At 39.8% G+C, this 20,367-nt stretch overlaps 1 protein-coding gene across 1 annotated transcript in view; it reads right to left on the reverse strand.

Moving 5' to 3' along the window:
* The window catches only part of LCMT1 (leucine carboxyl methyltransferase 1), a 50,545-nt gene that overhangs the window by 2,668 nt on the left and 27,510 nt on the right, over positions 1–20,367 (reverse strand). The window contains exons 6-9 of the mRNA XM_044747035.2: positions 13,233–13,335; positions 7,862–7,982; positions 4,217–4,318; positions 3,086–3,177 (exon numbers count right to left, since the gene is read on the reverse strand). Of these exons, the coding sequence (XP_044602970.1) occupies positions 3,086–3,177; positions 4,217–4,318; positions 7,862–7,982; positions 13,233–13,335 (418 nt within the window). The remainder of the gene's footprint in view (positions 1–3,085; positions 3,178–4,216; positions 4,319–7,861; positions 7,983–13,232; positions 13,336–20,367) is intronic.

The following is a 20,367-nucleotide window of genomic DNA, read 5'->3' on the forward strand; positions in this document are numbered from 1 at the left end:
AAATTACAATACAAGAAAAAATAAAGTAAAATACAAGATGCATTTTCAGCTAACAGATTGACAAAGATCAAAAAGGCTGATATACATTTTAGCAAAGACATGGGAAAAAGGTGCTCTCCTGCATTGCTAGTAGGATCACAAAACAGTACAAACTCTCTGGAGGGTAATGTGATCATCTCTATCAATGTTTAAAATGTACATCCTTTCATTCAGCAATTCTGCTTTAAGAATTTACCCTATATGTGTACAAGGATGTATGTTCAAGAATATTTGCTGCAGCATCATAGCCATAATGTAGTAACAGCAAAAAACCGTAAACTAGAAGAGATGTTTGAATAAATTACAACACATTCATACAAGAGGATACTGTGCAGCCATATAAAAGAACAGGGTAGGTCTATACGTATTGACACGGAACAGCCTCTAAGACATATTACAGAATTTAAAAAGCAAGTTGTTTAGTAAGTAATGTGCATAGGACACTACTGTCTACGTAAAGAAAAAGTGGGCGATACATATGCTTGCATATGCTCAGATTACTTTTGGAAAATAAAGAGGAAATTAGTAATAGTGGTTGTCTCTTGAGAGAGAAGGTAGTAAGGATGACTGGGAAGGAGTGTTTTGGTTTTTGTTTTTACTCTATACTACTTTATTCTGTTTTTTTTTTTTTTTTTAAGATTGGCACCTGAGCTAACAACTGTGGCCAATCTTTTATTTTTTTCCTGCTTTATCTCCCCAAATCTCCCCAGTACATAGCTGTATATCTTAGTTGCAGGTCCTTACAGTTGTGGCATATGGGACACCGCCTCAATGTGGCCTGATGAGTGGTGCCATGTCCGCGCCCAGGATCCGAACCCTGGGCCGCCGCAGCAGAGCGCGTGAACTTAACCACTTGGCCACAGGGCCAGCCCCATGGTTTTTATTTTTTTTTTATCATGTGCTTACATGACTTTTTCAAAAAAGCATTTTAAAAGTAAACTTTTAAATATATAGACACACAGAAAAATATGGACATACGGAAATAGCTTTAAAATTCTTTTAATTTAAATATGGAAATATGGGCACATTGTAGGGGAAAATTCAAGATTTCCAAAAAGTATAAAGAAGAAAATAAAAAATAACTGATATTCCCATTATTCACAATAGCTATCGCTAACGTTCTAGTACTGCCATTTGTCCAGGCTGTGTGTTTGTGTGTGTGTGTGTGTGTGTGGCGGGGTGTACACACATGCATGTTTCTGTACCTGTGTATTCATTTCTGTCTTGGTACGTACGCTTAAGGGTCACATCTGAAGTGAGAATGCCTATCTACAAAGTACTGTGATTGCTTCCCAACTAATCAGAAGGCATCCAAGGTAGATTTCCTAATACCAAGTTGTGGAAAAAACAAGCGCCACATCGAAAGCTCCAGGATGGTTACTACCAAGTGTAACTCTCAGGAGACACTAGATTGTGAAGCTGCTCACTAGAATGTGAACTCCACAAGGGCAGGCATGTCTTTTGGCCTGTTTTGATCATTGTTGTAACTCTTGTGCTCAGAACGGTGCATGGCACACAGTAGGCACTCGGCATTTGTTGAATCAATAGGCCTGCCTTGGACTTCTCCTTACACACAGTATCTAGCAAAAGCTCTTGGTAAATGCAGACAAACTATGAGGCACACACAGAGTTGGGAAGACTACTCAGCATGGGGAAGACAGACGAAAGCCCATCCCGCCTCTGGCTCTGTTAAGGATCCATGTTGCTGTCTACAAAACGCCATGTTAACATGAGACAAATGACTACCCAGAAGCAAGCTGCTCCCCTCATGGCTGTGCCAGTTACAGACTCCTCCCTGGGTATCTAGAGGAGTTGTTACAGCGTTTCCATTACAGATGCCAGGCCAGGGCTATTCAAAACAGTTGTCTTGACAAGCGGCAAATGAAAATCAGCCTGTGGGAAAGGAAAATTCTAGAAGAATCCAGGAAGCATTGATCTGATCATGTGGAGACAGCACTTTCACAAACCTTCAAGGCTTTGACAAACATACTTGGAAAAAATAGTGATACTTCTAAAAGTTAATATGAAGCTCTGTGGAAAAGCAAGACCAAAAATTCTTCTCATCTTGCAAGAGACCAAAAGCTCTACCTCTAAGGTCCCCAAAGGCAAAAGGAAATACAAATCAGGAAGTAAATAGTAATTATAAAAAAAGAATTAAGCTGGCACTAACACTGTCCAGAGACATATATGGTGATGTTCCCTCTAGAGTTGTTTCTAACAGGAAAACTAAAGTAAAACAAAATAAAAAATAAGACGCCACAACTAAATGCTCAGCTATAAACATTACTTTTTAATTACTTTAAAATTATTACTATCACTATAATATATCCACATATCAATATAAATATTCTGCATCATCAAACAAGATGTGATAACCCTCAACATTTTGATATGTAAAGATAAATACAATCTATTGTTCAGTTTAACAAAGGGGAAGGTGGTCTACAGACCAACATGTGTAACATGCATCCACTGATTCAAAACAGAAATATACATTTCAGTCAATATTTATCTTCACATACACATAGAAAAAGAATACACCCCAACTTATTAACAGCAGCTATCGCTGGAGGGTGCAGCTCCAGAGTGCACTGCCACTTCATACTTCATGTACTTTACATTGCTTGGAAATTGTTTTAGAACAATGGGTATGTATTTCTTTTAGAAGGAGAGAAAAAGTCCATTTAAAAATCTGCGAGCAGACATCCCCCCACTTAGGAGCCCCTGGGCAAGGTCATTTTCCTCCCACTGCACAACACAGGGATTATGCAAAATTTCCACTGCAGAGGTTGCTCTGGGAATTTTCCAGGTGTAACTGCTTATTTTGACTAAAATAATCTGTTTTGGCATAAACCCTATCTCAGCTAACAGCTAATGAGATACTCTCAAGGTGCTATCAACGTTTAATCTACATTAACAGGTTAACCTGTTTCAAAATAAGTCTAGTTAGGGTTTTGGGGTTTTTTTTTTTTACATTAAAGGATACAGAAAATTATGTCTTTAATTGAGTTAATTATCACGGAGCTAACTCTGGCCAATCCCATACCTGCTCACTTCAGCTCGAGGTAATCTGCTGTACAATTCCATCATGTTGACTGCCGATGCTGTTTCCCACCCATTTGACAGGAGCCGTTCTTTCTAAAATGTGCAGTGGAAAGAAACAAGAACTACAAAGCACTGTCGTACAAATCCAGGACGCTCTTCAAGCACACAAGAATTTCTTTTAGATGACTCCTCTTTCAAAAGCCCATTCTGGCCCCTAACATCTTTCTTCTTTTTACTGTCCAGTTTTCTATATTGAACATGAATTGTTATAATGGGGGAAAACTCACTAACGTACATGTAAAGAGAAATAAAGCAAGAAACTTTTCTACGAGCAACAGCTTTTCAAAGTGCTCTAGTGGTAATGTGATGTAAGATGTAAAAACTAACCTATTTCAATGGGGGGTGGGGAGGGAGGTGTTTCTTCAGCAAAAAAACGACATTTTTTTAAAAGGAACAGGGGGCTATTATAGATTCCAAGAGATTTAAGGGACATATCAATCAAGTACAAAGTGTGGACCACGTCTGGATCCTGATTTAAACACACCAACTACAAACATTTTTTTTTAAACAACTGGGAAAAACTGAATATGAACTAGGTATTAGCTGCTATGAAGGAGTTATTGTCGATTTCCAAGGTATGATAATGGTGTTACCATTATCCTCGGGGGAAGAAAGTCCTTACTTGTAGGAGAATCACAGTGAAGTATTTAAGGGGCAAATGATATACTAGCTGTGATTTGCCTTAAAATATTCCAAAGACAACACTACCAAAAAAATTTGGGGGATAAACAAAACAATGCTGACAAAATGTTATTAATTATTGAAGCTGGCTAATGGGACATGGATGTTCATTTTACTATTCCCTCTACTTTTATGTTATTTGAAAAACTGCATAATAAAAAGTTAGAACAATAGGGTGTAAGACATGTAAATTTGCATTTTCCATACCAAGACGGCAGCACAGGGCTTGGATTTTCCTAGCATGATGAACTAGCGGCCCACATGGAGCCCTAGCTGCCTGTGTAGGCAGGCACTCAATAGGGCTTCTCACATTCTCTTATCTGTGAAGGGAGGATGCCATTTCTCGGTTGGCTAATGGTACAAGAGGATGTTGCAGTCTCTGCTCTCTGACCTGCGACTCTAATGACTTGCAGGTTTCCACTCCCGCCAGGTCACACTGTCGTCTCCGCAGGTTTTCAATCATGATCTGCCCAAACCGATCATCCATGTTCACCTGGGAAAGGAAAAGAGGAGGCTAGGCATTGCCATAAGAGTTTCTTTGTTTCTTAAATATGCAAAATAACACAAAAACATCCTATTTCTAACCAGTCAAGGCTGATGATTGATAACACCTAGTGCAGGTAACAGAACCCTGTGAGCAGTGCTAATGGGAGCATAAGCTGGCACAGTCCCTTGAAGGGCAAATGGGCAGTGCACATGAACTGTAAACATTCAGCCTGTGATCCAACAATTCTACTGCCAGCAATCTGTTCGACAGATATACTCACACGTGTATGCAAAGATGCAAGAATGTTTACTGTAGCATTACGTATTGTAAGAAGAATCTGCAAAAAATTTACTCATCATTTGGCGTAAAAAAAATTCTTGCACGTTCTTGTAATGAAATACTATATAGCCATGAAAACAGGAAAGGAAGATAAATAGACAGACAGACGGAAAGATCTCTAAGATAAACTCTTGAAAAGTAAGGTACAGAGGAATGTGTATAGTATGCTCCTATCTGCCTTTAGGGAAAAAAATCTCTCTCTCTCCATTTATATATGCATGGAAAAATTCTGGAATATGGCAATGTTGCTTCCCAGGTTAGACGCCAAGGTCTGGCGTAGGAGAGAGACTTACTTTTCCTTGTCTACCTTTTTACACTATTTGATTTTTTTTTCCTGCACGTGGCATTACTTTTTGAATACAAAAACTAGTTTAAAAATCCACAATTAATCTATATATGTTCACAAATGTCACAAAACAATATTAAGTACACTAGAGTAGCATACACATTATTATTTTGTCATATATAAGGTATCAAAAATTCATCACTTTAATAATATGTAAAATGATTCCCAGAGTTCACAGGACAATGATACAAGACAAGAACCAATGCTATTCTTTTTTGGTTGATGAGTAAGGCTTATGTGGCACTAATGATCAGATTGCACACTATTCATTCAGGAGAAAAGGGTGTTTCTCAGCACACACTCCATCATTTTATTGCCTGGGTTTGAATCCTGGCTTGACACGTAATAGCCGTGAGGCTGTGGGCAAGCTGCCTAACCCCTCTGTGCTTCAGTCCCCTTACCTGTAAAACCAGGGTAGTACTAGTACCCACCTTGTGGGTTGCTGTGGTAATTAAATAAGTTAATATATTTAAAATTCATAGAATAGCACCTGCTATATAGCAATAAGATTTTAAGAATTTGCTATCATTATCATTATTGAAATTATCATCCATGTGGTTCTGTCACTTTAATTTTGTTTTTTTAGGAAGATTATCCCTGAGCTAACATCTGCTGCCAATCTTCCTCTTTTTGCTGAGGAAGACTGGCCCTGAGTGAACACCCGTACCCACCTTCCTCTACTTTATATGTGGGATGCCTGCCACAGCATGGCTTGATAAGCAGTGCATAGGTCTGTAGCCAGGATCCAAAGTGGCAAACCCAAGGCCACTGAAGCAGAACATGCGAACTTAACCTCTGCACCACCAGGCCAGCCCCCTGTGTCACTTTAAACTACTACTAAGGAAATAATGTAAGGCATGTAAGCAATTAGTATACGTGAAGATGCTGATGATTTTGTATTCATTAGAAAATTATTGACTTAAGTTAAATGTTTATTATTTGCAAAGTGAAGGTGGTGAGTGGAATTTGAACCAGTTTAGGCACAGCTGTGGACAACATACTGAATATTGGCATAACCCCAGGCCTGCTCTAAAGTGACAGGGTCTGTGGTCAAAATTCACTTAATCCACCATCTCCATATGGTACTGAATAAACGTTTGTTGAATACAAGAATACATAAATGAAGCAAAGTGAACGAAGCAGTACTCATCCGAAATGTGAGGAAACATGGAAAGCAGAATTCATTTTCCCCAGGAATGATATTCTGAAAGCGAAGACAGCTTCCCAGGATTTATTCACATCAAAAAACAAAAGACTGGGGCCAGCCCTGTGGTTGAGTGGTTAAGTTTGCGAGCTCCGCTTCAGCAGCCCAGGGTTTCACCAGTTCAGATCCTGGGCGCGGACATGGGACCACTCATCAAGCCATGCTGAGGCGGTGTCCCACATAGCATAACCAGAAGGACCTAGAACTAGAATATACAACTATGTACTGGGGGGCTTTGGGGAGAAGAAGAAGGAAATGGAAAAAAAAATGGAAGATTGGCAACAGTTGTTAGCTCAGGTGCCAATCTTAAAAAAAAGACCGATGAGGTCAGCTACCTTTATATCCATTAACCAAGGACTGAAGACTGAGTCTGAGGAACGTCCCCAGTTAAAGAGAGGGAAGGAAGAAAAGTCAACCTACCCAGAACCACCTAGACAGGAACCTGGACTGGGGCGGGGGCTGGGAAGGAGATCAGGAGACCAAGGTCAACCCTAGATCTGTCCATAATTACATGACACTGGGCAAGGCCCTTTACTGCACTTATCTGTAATAAAATTTTAAAATAAAATAAAATGAGATAAAAAAAAATCAATAAAACTAAAATAAACAATAAAAACAGCTACAGTGTATTCAGAGCTCATCATGTGCCCACTGCTGTACATCTCATGAATTCCTGTAATAGCTAGAGAGGGAGGCATTTTTATCCCTTTAAAAACAAAGAACTGGGGCTCAGAGAGATCCAAATAATAGCTAATACTTAAAGCTGAGCAACCCTGTAAATGCTTTCCATATATTAACTCATTTACTCCTCATAACAAACCTATAAAGTAGCAACTATTATTATCCTCATTTTTCAGATGAGGAAAAAGGCACAGGGAAGTTATGTAACTTGTCCAGGTCACACAGCTAGGCAGTCTACCTCCACGGCATGGACCCCTCAACCACCAAGCAATCCTGCCTAAGGTCACACAGCCAATAATAAGAACTAGGGCCAGGATTTGGACCCAAGTTGGATAACTCCAACGTTCCAAAATATAACCCTTTCTTCACTAGATCAGAAGAGGCAAACAGGTAGCCAGTGGACCAAAGTCAGTGATTTCAGAAATTAGGAAATTTTACTTAAAATCCTACATTTCCAACTTCTCCTGAAAAATCGGGAGTTCTGGCAACTCTAGGTTCACAGGCCCACAAGGTATCAATTAGTTGGAAGTGACTAGTGGCTGCTCCCATGAAATGGGACATGGGTGCACCAGTTCACCATAGTCCGCACCACTCCACAGTATCCCACACCTGGCCAACTTCCTCCATTTGCATCACCTGCCTGCCTCTGAAGGCATTTGAGTTTGCTACCCCTACACTGATAACAGCCAAAATTCCCTCCATCAAGGTCTATGACTGCATAGTAAATATAACAGCAAAATAAGAACTCAAAAAACTTTCATAAAGGCCCAGTTAGAAGTTCCAAAAACTGGATAAAAGTTTGCAGGAAGTCAAGAAATCAGGGGTACTGGGCTTGCTGGAATCCATTAATTAATACAGGAGTTATGTGAACGGCCGGAGGCCGGAGGAGTAAGTGGAAACATATACTGAGGATGCTCAGAGAGGGAAAGCCATCACAGAAGTTCTATGCAGAATACAAATTTCTTGTGCTTCCTTTTACCTGTTCGTAGTTTATGAACATGGCAGTCTCAAAATTGTTGGCTGCCCACTTGAGAAGGTTTGCAGACTGCTCTGGAGTCATGTAAACCAGCACACATTCAGTCATCAGGAGTGTCGGTAATCTTAAGAGAAGAAAAAAAGGGCACGTAAATATGTTTTCATCAAATTAGGACCCTCTAGTTGTACACATGTTGCAGTACTGGCAGGACAGTTCATACCCCAGGAAAACCAGAAGCACTGAGCAAGGACACTGTCAGTCAATGCAGTAATACAAGTGTAATACTACCATGACCCAAAATTTTATACTGTAAAAAGGTGAGCAAGGAGTCAAGATTTGTCTAGCCTATGAAAATGTGTTTAACGTATACGGCAGACACACAAATTCTCCCCTACTGTGCACCCACACCGTGGCAGTAAGAAACTACAGATTCTCCCATTCAGTAGGTGGAGCGTATTTCCCTTCTCCTGGAATCTAGGTTAGTCATATAACTTGCTTTGGCCAACAGAACAGTTACAAACATAATGCAAACAGAAGCTGGAAAATCACTTGCACACTACAGCTTGCTCTTTTGCTGCACTTGGAAACCTGAAACCACCATCTGAATGAACCCAAGCTAACTTGCTCTAAAAGGGGAGGCCCCATGGATGAGAATGAGGCAGCCCAGCTGAAGTGAGCTCCCAGCTGACCTGTCCAGTGTCCACAGGTGAGTGAACCCCAGGAGTTATCAGCTAAGCCTGGCTCCCAGCAGAACCACCACCCCAGCTAAGCCCAGCCAAAATTGTCAATGCACAGAATCCTGAGCAACTATATTGTGAGTTGTTTTAAACCACTGAATTTGGAGGGATTTGTTACAAATCAAGAGCTAAATGAAACAATGTTGAAATATTGATAGTCAATTAGAATTTAATTCTTCTTACATGCTTTTACCATCAAGAATTGAAAACAATATGAATAATCTTCAAGAAATTACATTATTTGTTAGTATGCATTCTGATGTACTAGTCCCAAAGTGATGAACGAATTATGAAATAGGAAAAAAGCAACAAACTCCTACAGAAACATTTAAAAGCCTTAATTTTTGAAAGGGAACTCCGGCAGCCCCAAATCATGCAAGCCAACTGGACATAACTTGTGGGTACGCTCCTCTTTCAGCTTGCTTATTCTTTATCTTACTCCAAGATTTGGGGAAGGAAGAGTAATTTTCTCTACCTTTCCCTACTCGACTATCTGGGACAGGGTCAGTGCTGACAGGACTGGTGAAGCCTAAAGAAACACTGCCTTGTCCATGTTTCTAGAACTCTATTCCATTGGTTTATTTCTGCTTCATTTGTTGCTCCTTCTCTAACTCCTTCACTGGATCCTCTTTCCCTCTCTTTCCCTAAATATTGATGTTCCTCATGGATAGTTGCTATTTCTCCCACAAAAAAAGTGGGTTATTTTTGTCTGTTTTTATTGGCAGGGGATCTTAGAAGATAAATTTTATGAAATCAAACGCCCAACAAGAAATTACTTGAAAAGAACATAGTACATCCACCCAATGGACTGCTGGGCAGCTTCTTTATGGTGTTTTAGAATTGTATTTATTGACATGAAAGCTATCTGTAGTCTCCAGACTCAAGTGGCCTATTATATGCCCCCCCATGTTTCTTCAAAGCAGGTACAACAAGAGTAATTAACCAGTTGATTGTAATTAGTTGTTTAATGTGTCTTTTTCTCACACAATAAGGCAAGCTGTTTTGTTCATGGCTCTATAGCAAATATCTGTACATAGGAGATTCTCAACTGTTTGATGACTGAACGAATAAATAAATAAGTGAATATATATGTATACATAGACACATATATACAGATACATATAGAGAGAGAGATTTGCTGCTTTTAAAAGTTCCAAAATTGTATGCATAACATGATCAAGTTTTAAAGAAAAATATATAAATTTTGACAAAGGTGGTTATCTCTGGGTATTAGGATTATGAATTATTTTTATCTGCTCTTCTAGGAACCATCAGCAACAGCTAAAACTACACAAATCAATGATTGCTCAGAGATGTTTTTAAAAATAACTATCAAACATCATTGACTGCTAACATTTATTGTTGGGTTCTATTATTATCCTCATTTGTCAAAGGAGGAACTGATATTCACAGAGGTGAAGTAAGCTGTCCAAGGCCACAGTCTAGTGTATGTTCCCAGCAGAATTCACACCTGTCCAGCCGACCTCAGTACTTGGCTTCATGATCACTACACCCTTAGAAAGAAAGGCCGCCCATAAGGAAACACTGGCTTTGACCCAACAGTACCAACTGTCCCCTGTTTTGCTTATCTGCATTTCCTTTTTTTTGGCCAGTGAAATGTTATATAACTTAAGTTTTAAAAATATATGTATCCAAATGCTTCCTGGACCCAACTGTACCATGGTACAAAAAAACTGAAGGCACTAAATTCAGAGGAAAGAGAATTAAATCTGAGTTGCAAACAAAATTAGAAATCAGAAAGAAAAACATTAAAAATAATATTTTTTAAAATTAACAATAATCTAAGTCTAAAACCCCACATTATATCAATAGAAATGATCAGAAAAAGTGAATGAGTGAAAAAAAGTTCCAAAAACCTCATCTAAGACTTTGATAATTAGAGAAATACAGTTTCAAGAATCTTTTCAATGCAAAAGGTAACCGTTATAAGATATTAACGTGCGAAAGCTAGGTGAAGAAGGCTATATGGGAATATTTTGTACAATTTTTACAACTTCTTTGTAGATCTGATTTGAAAATGAAAAGTTAAAAATGCTTACAAAATATTTTTAACAGGTAGCCATTAGCAATATTAAAAACAGGACTAATACTTTTCAAAATATAACTGACAGAAAAGACAGCTCATAAAGGAAAATATATATAACACAAATGTCATATCAATTGTTTTTCATCCATTTTGTAGATCTCCAAAAGTGAGGCGAACTTCCCTATCAAGAGCTACCTGGTTTATAACTGATTATTTCCTGATCTTTCAGCGCTTTTGCCAAAACAGTGGTTCCTGCAACTGTAGCTGGATTCAGATGGAACTTACTGAGTGTGCCTATTATGCGCCAGTTTCTGTTCAACTGTTTTCATATGCATGACTTAAATTAATCTTCAAAACCATCCTGTGAGGTCGTTTTCATCCCACTTCATAAAGGAAGAAACTAAAGCTCAAAGAGCTTTTTTATTGTTTTTTTAAACAGCCCCTGTGAAATAACTAACAAGCAGGAGAGGTCAGATCGGAACCACGATAAAGATTCCAAGACTCGTGCTCCGCTCATTCAGAGGGAGCTCCAGGCTTACCAGTATCAACTTCAACCACTAACGTGCCCAAGAAAACCACTGGTGTCCTTGAACGTCAACACTTCCCTTCTGCTTAAAGCACACACTACACACTGCAACCTGTGAACAGTGTAAGGAGTTCCTCAAAGAATAAAAGAGGCATAAATACTCTTTACAGTATATTGACCTTGCTCTCTGAACACTCACAGTGAGACAGACTCAGAAAATAAAGCTGGAGTGACAGCACTGGGTCAATTAGAGCTGTCTCTAACATTTAGGCAGTGGATATGTAAATCCTAACAATGAAAACCTGGTTGATGATTCTAGGCTGAATACCTAAACAAGAACTTCAAAATGCAGACACGAAAGCCATCACCACATTAATGAAAGACGTGTTAGAAAGATTGTTTTAACTCCCTACTTCCCTCCCTCTACTGCCCAAAGCTCACCTGTATTTGCCCTCCTCCCTCCTCTCTCAGGAGAATGGGGTCTTTCTCATCCCTGGAAGGCTAGTTAACCAGAGTCCGTGCTCTACATCCCCTCCCTCCCTTCTTCTCTAGCAATGATTTCCTGAGTTGCTAATTTCTTTCATCGTTTGCCACTGATTCTTTGCCTTCAATTTATTCTTTTTTTTTTTTTTAAGATTTTATTTTTTTTCCTTTTTCTCCCCAAAGCCCCCCGGTACATAGTTGTGTATTCTTCGTTGTGGGTTCTTCTAGTTGTGGCATGTGGGACGCTGCCTCAGCGTGGTCTGACGAGCAGTGCCATGTCTGCGCCCAGGATTCGAATCAACGAAACACTGGGCCGCCTGCAGCGGAGCGCGCGAACTTAACCACTCGGCCACGGGGCCAGCCCCCCTTCAATTTATTCTTTAAACCAACATTCCCTTGACCTTACCTTCCCCTTAAACCTCTCCCTTGAGTTACTCACTTTGAATATTCTTGAAAGTGTCATCTTCACCTACAGTAGAACTTACAGACTTGTCTTTACCTCCCACTTTTTACCTCCAATCTGATTTTGACCAGCATCTCTATGCTAAAACCACATATCTCACTTCTCTCCTCTGCTCCCCCAAAGTTTACCCACTCTCAAGAATTTGGTGGGAACCCTTCTGGTCCATTTTAAAAATACTTTTGTGATGTGTATATGTAATCATGAAAATATAGTATTCTGGGGGGTTGATTTTACATAATTGGTATCACACTGTGCATATTACTCTGCAACTTGATTTTTTTTTTTTTAACTAACATCAAGGTTTTGAGTTCTTTCCATGTTCATCTAGGCCATGCAATTTACATGTTATTCAGCCATTCTCCTCCTAATGGACATTCAGGTTGTTTCCAATTTTCTACTAAAAACAGTGGCTTCTATGAACATCCTCCTTGTACATTCATACAGACCTTCTCAAAGTGGACACACTCAAAAGCGGAACTGCTATATCATATGGTACACACATTTGCAATTTTACTAGATACTTCCAGATTGCTTCTCACAATGGTTGTACCGAGTTCACTTCCACCACTGGTATATAACCATTCCTTTCCCCAGTGTCCTTGCCAACACTTGATATTGTCAAGACTTTTACATTTTTGCCAACTTGGTGAGAGTAAAATAGAATTTCATCTGACTACTATGGAGGTTCAATATGTATTTCATATGCTATTCAGTTTCTTTTTTGAGCTGCCTGGTCATCTATCCTTTGCCCATTTTTCTATGGGACTTTTTTTTTTCAATAACTGTTCTTTATTTATTCTGAATGCTGATCCTTTCTTTATATGTTACAATTATATGGTTCTATGCATACAATCATGTTCTCTCAAACTTTGTTTATGATACTAGGCATCAGAAATTTATAAAAGCAATACAAGTGATTCTAATGTGAAAAGAGACTTGAGAAACATTCCTTCTAAAAAATTTCAGAAAACTACTCTAAGTAGCAATGAAATGATAAAAATAAAAATGGTAAAAAAAATAAAAAATAGGACACAGGTATCATGCTGCACTTCCAAGTGGCTTTATCTCATATTAGCATGAAATCACAAATGCATAAGAGGTTAAAAAAAAATTCTCACTGTGTATTCATGTTACATTTCTTTAGTTTCTCTTCCAGTTCAGGTAAATCTCGGAGATCTGCTCCAATAATAGCATATCTCTTTGAATCCAACATTTGTCCATCTGCAAATGCAAGAAAAGATAATTTCAACAGAAATTAATCAAGAAGAGATTATCATTTCAATGGATATGGCTTATTCAAAATTAATTTTATTATTTTTTTCCATTATAAAAATATATGCTCGTCATAAGAAAAAAATAGCTAAGAGGAGGGTGAAAATTAACCAAAGTCACACCTTCCAAAGATAACTATTAGTGTTTTGGTATATAACATTCCAGCCTTTTTTCTTATGTGCTTAAACACAACACAAACACATCCTCTCTCTCTCTTTCTCACACACATACACATACCCGCCAAACAGAAAAAAGAAAATGGGGTCACTTAATACTTGTTTCGAAAACTCCTTTTCCTACTTAACTTAGGGACGTCATTCTCTGTAATGATTTCATGGCATTCCACTGAGTGGATAAAACAACTTACTTAGCTGATCCCTCACTATTAGACGTGGCATTGCCAAGTTTTCTCTGTCTAAGGCGCTGCAGTGAGCATCCCTGTAGACACATCATGAAGCACCCGTCTAATTATTTCTTTAAAGGAAGTGCACAGTAACCTATCTTAAAGAAATGACCGGACGGGTGCTTCATGATGTATCTGCAGGATGCTCACTGCAGCGCCTAAGACAGAGATGCTATTTAAGGGTACAAACTTGCAGGGAGCAGTAAATAAGTCTTAGGGATCTACTGCACAGTATAGTGAAGACAGACAACAATATCGTATTATAATCATCAAACCTGCTAAGAGGCTAGATCTTAATTATCTCAAACACTAAAAAGAAATGATAATTATGTGACGTGACAGAGGTGCTAATTATCACTACAACGGCAATCATTATGATATGTAAATGTGTCAAATTTACATGTTGTACACATTAGATTTACACAATGTTGTGTACCAGATATATTTAAATTTTAAAAAAGTAGGTTACTGTAAGTGGAATTAGGAGATAAAGGGTAAGCTTATTTAAATGTTGGTGCTGATTAGCAGGCTGCTCTCTAAATGTTGTGCCAATCTGTGAGATACTATGTTTAAAAGAAAATAGTTTATGTACTAAACTATTTACAAATAAAATAACCTTTGCTTTAAAATATTCCAGCGAAGACTGGATGGAATGGTAATATATGGAGGTTCTCAAGCTGGGGCAGGCACCAGAATCACACATTGAGGGGCTCCACTCCTGAGTTTCTGATTTGGTAGATTTTCCAAAAGTAGAAATCTGCATTTCTAACAAGTACCCAGAGGGTGCTGATGCTGCTAGTCTGGAACCACACTTTTGGAACCACGGTACAGATGAAATGAAATTGGCAATAAAGTTAGGTGACGGGTACAGGGAGGTTCATTGATCTAGTCACAGTATTTTTATGTATGCTGAAAATTTTTTCAATCAAATCTCAAAAAAAAAAGATTATAATAAAAAAGAAAGAAAACTGCTTGACTGTTTACTCCAAGTACTGTTCACTCAGCTTCCTCAAGTGTACAAACCTTGGAAGGAGTTGAAACATCCAACAGCCATTCTGTATCACTGCTAACAACTCAGGTTCTCTTGGCTCTGAGACCCACAGCAAAAAATTTGGAAAAGGCTAAACAATAGCATGTAAGCAGGTTCTCACTTACGATCTCGAGAACCCCATTTGGCTGATTCAAGTATATTTGGCCACACACCATAAGCTAAAAGCAGCACCTCCTGGGAACCTGCTAGATGTCAGGAAAGCACTAAAGAGCAAGTAGGGAAATCCAAAGTCAGCCCCGGGGTGCCACAACACCCAAGTCTGGAAAACAATACAAAGAATACAAAGAATATGGAGGCACCTGTCTGCCCTGTTATGAAGGCAAATAATGATCTGTGCCTTCTTGCAAGTAACATGTATTACTGAGTTTTTCCATCCCTGACCAAAACAAAACACCAGAATTTTGAAGCATGCAGCTCCCCAGGACCATGCAATTCAGGGGAGACAAATCTCACTCAGAGATTAGGATTGAAAGGTAGCACGGAAAACAAAAATGGCACATTGTCATGATTTCTCTTACAGACTGAGCGCAAGGTAGAGCAGAGCGGAAGGGGCTGGAGACTTGCGCACTCGCCACCCGGCAGTGGCGCAGCCATATATGACAACATGCTGGCATACCTCACGGGAAGCAGACTACAAGATGACTCCAAGGTCTCTTTTAATGACAGAATCTGATGGCTCTTTTAATGCACACCCCACCAAGATTCGTTGACCCTCTGAAGTCAGGAGCTACTCAAGCTGTGCAGAAATAGTACACCCAGTATCTGCCCTCAAAAGATGCCTTACCCTTATTTTGCCGGCAACAGAATGTATTTGGGAGAGGATACAGGCTCAGAGCAAGTTTCGAAGGAGCTTTACTATTCTGAGAAAATATGCCATTTTTATAAAATCTCACACTGGCAGGAGAACACGGGAACAACAGGAATCCACTGGTGCATTTGGAATGTTTCTAAGAGCTGGGATTTCAAATAACTTGTTCACCAAAGTGAGATGCACAATCCCTTCCTTTTCTCTTATATTCTATTTCATAAGAGAAACGGGGGGCGGGGTTGAAAGTGTTTTGTGTGATACTCATACAAGAAGAATTTTCTAAAGGAACAGATCATACTCATCTCCAATTAACACTGGAGGGCCAATTAACACTGATTTAAAACTTCTGTGTTGCTACTTGTAGTTTTTTTTGTAATCAATACTAAGAGGATTTGAGAGGGAGGAGAAGCCTTGAAAATATAACACCATAATATGGCTAAAAAATTAAGAACAAATTTACCCACAGCCAGAATGAAAAGACAGTTATGAAAATCCCATTACTCAGGCTTGGCCATTATTGCATTAAAGCAGTGGTTCTCAATCAGGGCAACCGTGTCCCTAGGGAACATGTGGCAATGTCTGGAGACAGTTTTGGTTGTCACATCTGAGGGATGCTTGTGGCCAGGGATGCTGCTAAACATCATATATTGTATGGGACAGTCTTCCACAACAGAGAATTATCCAGCCCCAAATGTCAATATGGCTGAGGTTGAGAACCTTACAATGGAGTTACACACAAAAACTCAAAGACTACTAGTCAATACTAAAATTTTAAAAATCCTTAAATAGTCCTAATCATTATCTGATAGGGAAACTTAACATGCTGTGGCTTTCACCCAGGACATAGTTCCCAAGATGAAAGCTCTCTTTGGAGTGAATCCCAGCAGGCTGGGCTTTGGTCTCAAACAGCCCTGATACCAGATTTCTACTCTGCTAGTTCCTAATCACATGCCTCTGGACAAGTTACATTACTACTCAAGACTACCTCTCTTTCAAACACAAAATGTGGATAACGCCAACCTCAGATGATTATGGTTAGGATTAAAGGCAGTGCCAAAGTGCTGAGCTCAATGGTTCCCAAACTGTACCGAGGTGCCCTGGGGTGGCAGAGCAAACCACAAGGGCATAGTAGGATATTTTAAGTGTTTGAGGGAAACACAGAGACACTCAACACAGATCAGCTGTAAGCAAACTACTAGCTCAAGGCAATCACAGTTTCGACTTTATCCTTCTCTGCATCCCTTTCAATGACACCTCTGTGAAGCTGTTTACTCAGATGTGGCTGTGATTAAAAGCCAGTACTGCTGGAACATCACTGTGGAACAGGTGGTGTTCAGTCAGACTCCAAGGTGAAGCCATGATGTGCCCAACAGGGGCACATCCCAGGAGAAGGAACTGTGGTTATTTAAGACAGAAATAAAAATAGTATCCGTTGTTTCAATTTGCATGTGTTAGTTTTTTTCAAGTGACTAGTAAATTGTGAGGACATAAATACTTATAATGTTTGACCCCAAGTCATTAACAAACAGAACCGTTGATGTGTCTTTTGGCCTAGGGGCACCATGGAAACATTACTCTCTGAGACACTTAGGGCACAGTGAACCAAGAAAGGCTGGAGCCCCTTGGCCCAGCTCCCTGCCTAGTACACGGTGGGGGTCTTCTGTGGAGACAAGTCCACAAGTGATTCAATCCAGGCAGGTGCTTGAACAAGCCCAGTTGAGGAGTTCACCTAGATGAACCCAACACAAACTCCCAGACTGCAGAATTGTGAGCTCAATCGATGGTGGTTGTCTTAAGCCAGAGGCTTTGTGGTGGTTTGTTACAGAGCAGTGGTTTGCTGCAACAGCTCATACAAGCTTTAATTATCTGCTTCATGAAGCTCAAGCCTAGAAGAGGTTCATGAGAAAGTGGAAGATTTACACAATGTACCACACACTGAATCCACAGTGCATGCAAGTAGCGATGTCTTCCATCACCTCCAGGTGAGCATTTCAAGAGAGATGCGTTCTACATGCTGCTGACTCGCAGTGAATCCTATCAATCTCATTCAATGATAGTCTATTATTATTCAGGATTGCCAGGTGTTCTTTTAGGTCCATAGATTTTCCTAGAACACTTTAGTTAAAAAAAAAAAAAAGGTTGTAAAATGGAGACAGCCTCAGGTGGATTTCCAGACCATATAGAAGATTTGCTTGTTCATCTGTCCATCTGTCCACCCAGCTCTCATTATGTCCTGGGCACTGAGCCAAGTGCTGGGAATAAACAGATGAACAAAAAGAAATGGTCTCTGCCCCCATGGGCTTTACAATCCAGCAGGGGAGATGAAGAATGAACAAGGACAAGTGTGGGAAATGCTACAAAGTAGCCTGTGGGAGTGTATAATAGGTTTCCCACTTCCCTTACAAGGGAGTCCGGAATTCTTAGCACGGCCCAGGAGATCCTGCGTGGTGCAGCACCTGACACCTTGTTCAGCTTCATCTGGAACTGTGCACCTCTTCCACCTCCAGTTGCAGCCGCACTGGCCTTTAGAGTTCCTTGCATGCTCCTTCCTTCCCTAAGCCTGCCTTGTTGAGACAATCTTCTCCCTAGATAGCTTCTCCTTCTAAGGCTCTGATGAACTGCCTGTTACCACTCTGAAATGCTTTTATTTGTTGCTCCTTTTACAGTCACGCATCACGTAATGACCAGGGTATGTTCTGAGAAACATGTCACTAGGTGACTTCATTGTGTGAACATCACAGACTGCATTTACAAAAACCTAGATTGTATAGCCTACTACACACCTAGTCTTATATGATACTAATCTTATGGGACCATCACCATATATGCAGTCTGTTGTTAACTGAAATGTCCTTATGTGGTGCACGACTGTACTTATGTTCATCTAATTCCACAAAGGAGTTGAGATGGATTACAAACACACAAACACATTCATTCATTCTAGCATTCAGGTATATATTTATTCAGTCAACAATCTTCTCGCTGGAGAAGCGGTGATGAACAAGACAGAAGAGGTCCCTGCTCTCATGAGGCTTACTCCCTAGACGAGGGAGAGAGACAATGAATCACTGAACAAATGAATAATCAAGATAACGTCCGAGTATTAAGTGCCATGAAGAAACTAAAAGAGGGTGATGAGAGGAGAGTCAGACTAGAGGAGGAGGGAGACGGTCTTCAGCTGGGTGGTCAGGGAGGGCCTCTCTGTGGAAGCAGCAGCTGAGCTGAGACACGGCAGCAGAGCTGAGCTCATCAAGCAAAGATTAGGGGAAAAGAGTTCCAGGTTGAGGGAAGAGGAAGTGGAAAGGTTTGACAGTGAGAGCAAGCTTGCCACACTCAGAGGACAGCAGGAGGACAGTGTGGCCAATCGGTTACTGTGACTGAAAATAAAATCAGGAGGCACAGACAGGCCCGAATAACCACCAGGTCCCACCCAGTGGGAAGTTTCAAGAAAGAGTAATGGAACCTGATTTACTTTTTAAGAACTCATTGTGACTTACTTTTTGCTGTGTGTCCACTTATATACTTTTAATTTTTTACTCTGTGCATATTTTAGCTTAAAAAATACATTATCAATTCTAAGATGCAGATTTTTTTTTTTCATATTTTAATGTTTTTGGAATCAGGATGCCTCTACCAGTCAGTGAGGTACTGTGACCAGGGAGCCAGGCAGAGAAAGGGTTACTGAGGATCTGATCAAGAACTAAAACGGTCTGTCAAATGTTTTTCAGACAAGAAGAAACTATGTGTTCTGTTTTGCAGAAACTGATGTCCCCAGTTTGCAGATGTTGCTATCTTGCAGAGAAACTCACACGTTTGCAGCAAGATCCCTGCAAAATGCTCCAGCTCCAAGTGTCCTAAAGTTACCTTAAACATATTAGTGTCTTAAATTCTCCTCCGCTAGGAGGGTCCAAGCAGCCATTTTCAGATCATGCATGTATGTGATAGCATTTTTGCCTACTACGCATGCACCCAAAATGAACACAGTTGTTACATCCTGTTTTCCTCTGCTCTCCTGTGTATAAAGTCTCCTCGGCACTGAGCTAGAGGACGCGCTGCTTTGGGAGCTCTCTCTGTGGTGGTCTCCACTGCTTGTGCAAGCAATAAAACTTTTCTTCACCTACTTCTGCCTTGGTTGTACTTTTTGGCTCCACACTCACCAAGAGATGAACCCATTGAGTTCAGTTACAGTATCGGTTTAATTTGTCACCACTTTTTCTTTTTTATTGATAAATAGTGCTGATTCTCACAATCACAGCCTCAGAGGTTTGATGAAATTAGGGTAATTTTTAAATGAAATTTTTGTCAGTTTTATTATCACCCATCACTTTCTCAAATTTTCATTCACATTTCTATTTTATTTATTTTTATTCAAATTCTTTCTCAGTATGACGGCAAGATCAAAAACTATAAAGGACGAGACTGAAAAATTTGCCTACATGAGACATAAACATAGAGTTACAAAATAAATAAAAGATTAACAAAAAAATCTGCAATAAGGGGCCAGCCTGGTGAGGCAGTGGTTAAGTTCGCACATTCTGCTTCGACAGCCCAGGGTTTGTGGTTTCAGATCTCGGGCACAGACCTACATGCTGCTCATCAAGCCATGCTGTGGTGGCATCCAACATATAAAGTGGAGAAAGATTTACACAGATGTCAGCTCAGTGACAATCTTCCTCAAGCAAAGAGGAGGATTGGCAACAGATTTTAGCTCAGGGTCAA

This window comes from Equus asinus, chromosome 14, assembly GCF_041296235.1.
Source record: "Equus asinus isolate D_3611 breed Donkey chromosome 14, EquAss-T2T_v2, whole genome shotgun sequence".
Classification (NCBI taxonomy): domain Eukaryota; kingdom Metazoa; phylum Chordata; class Mammalia; order Perissodactyla; family Equidae; genus Equus; species Equus asinus.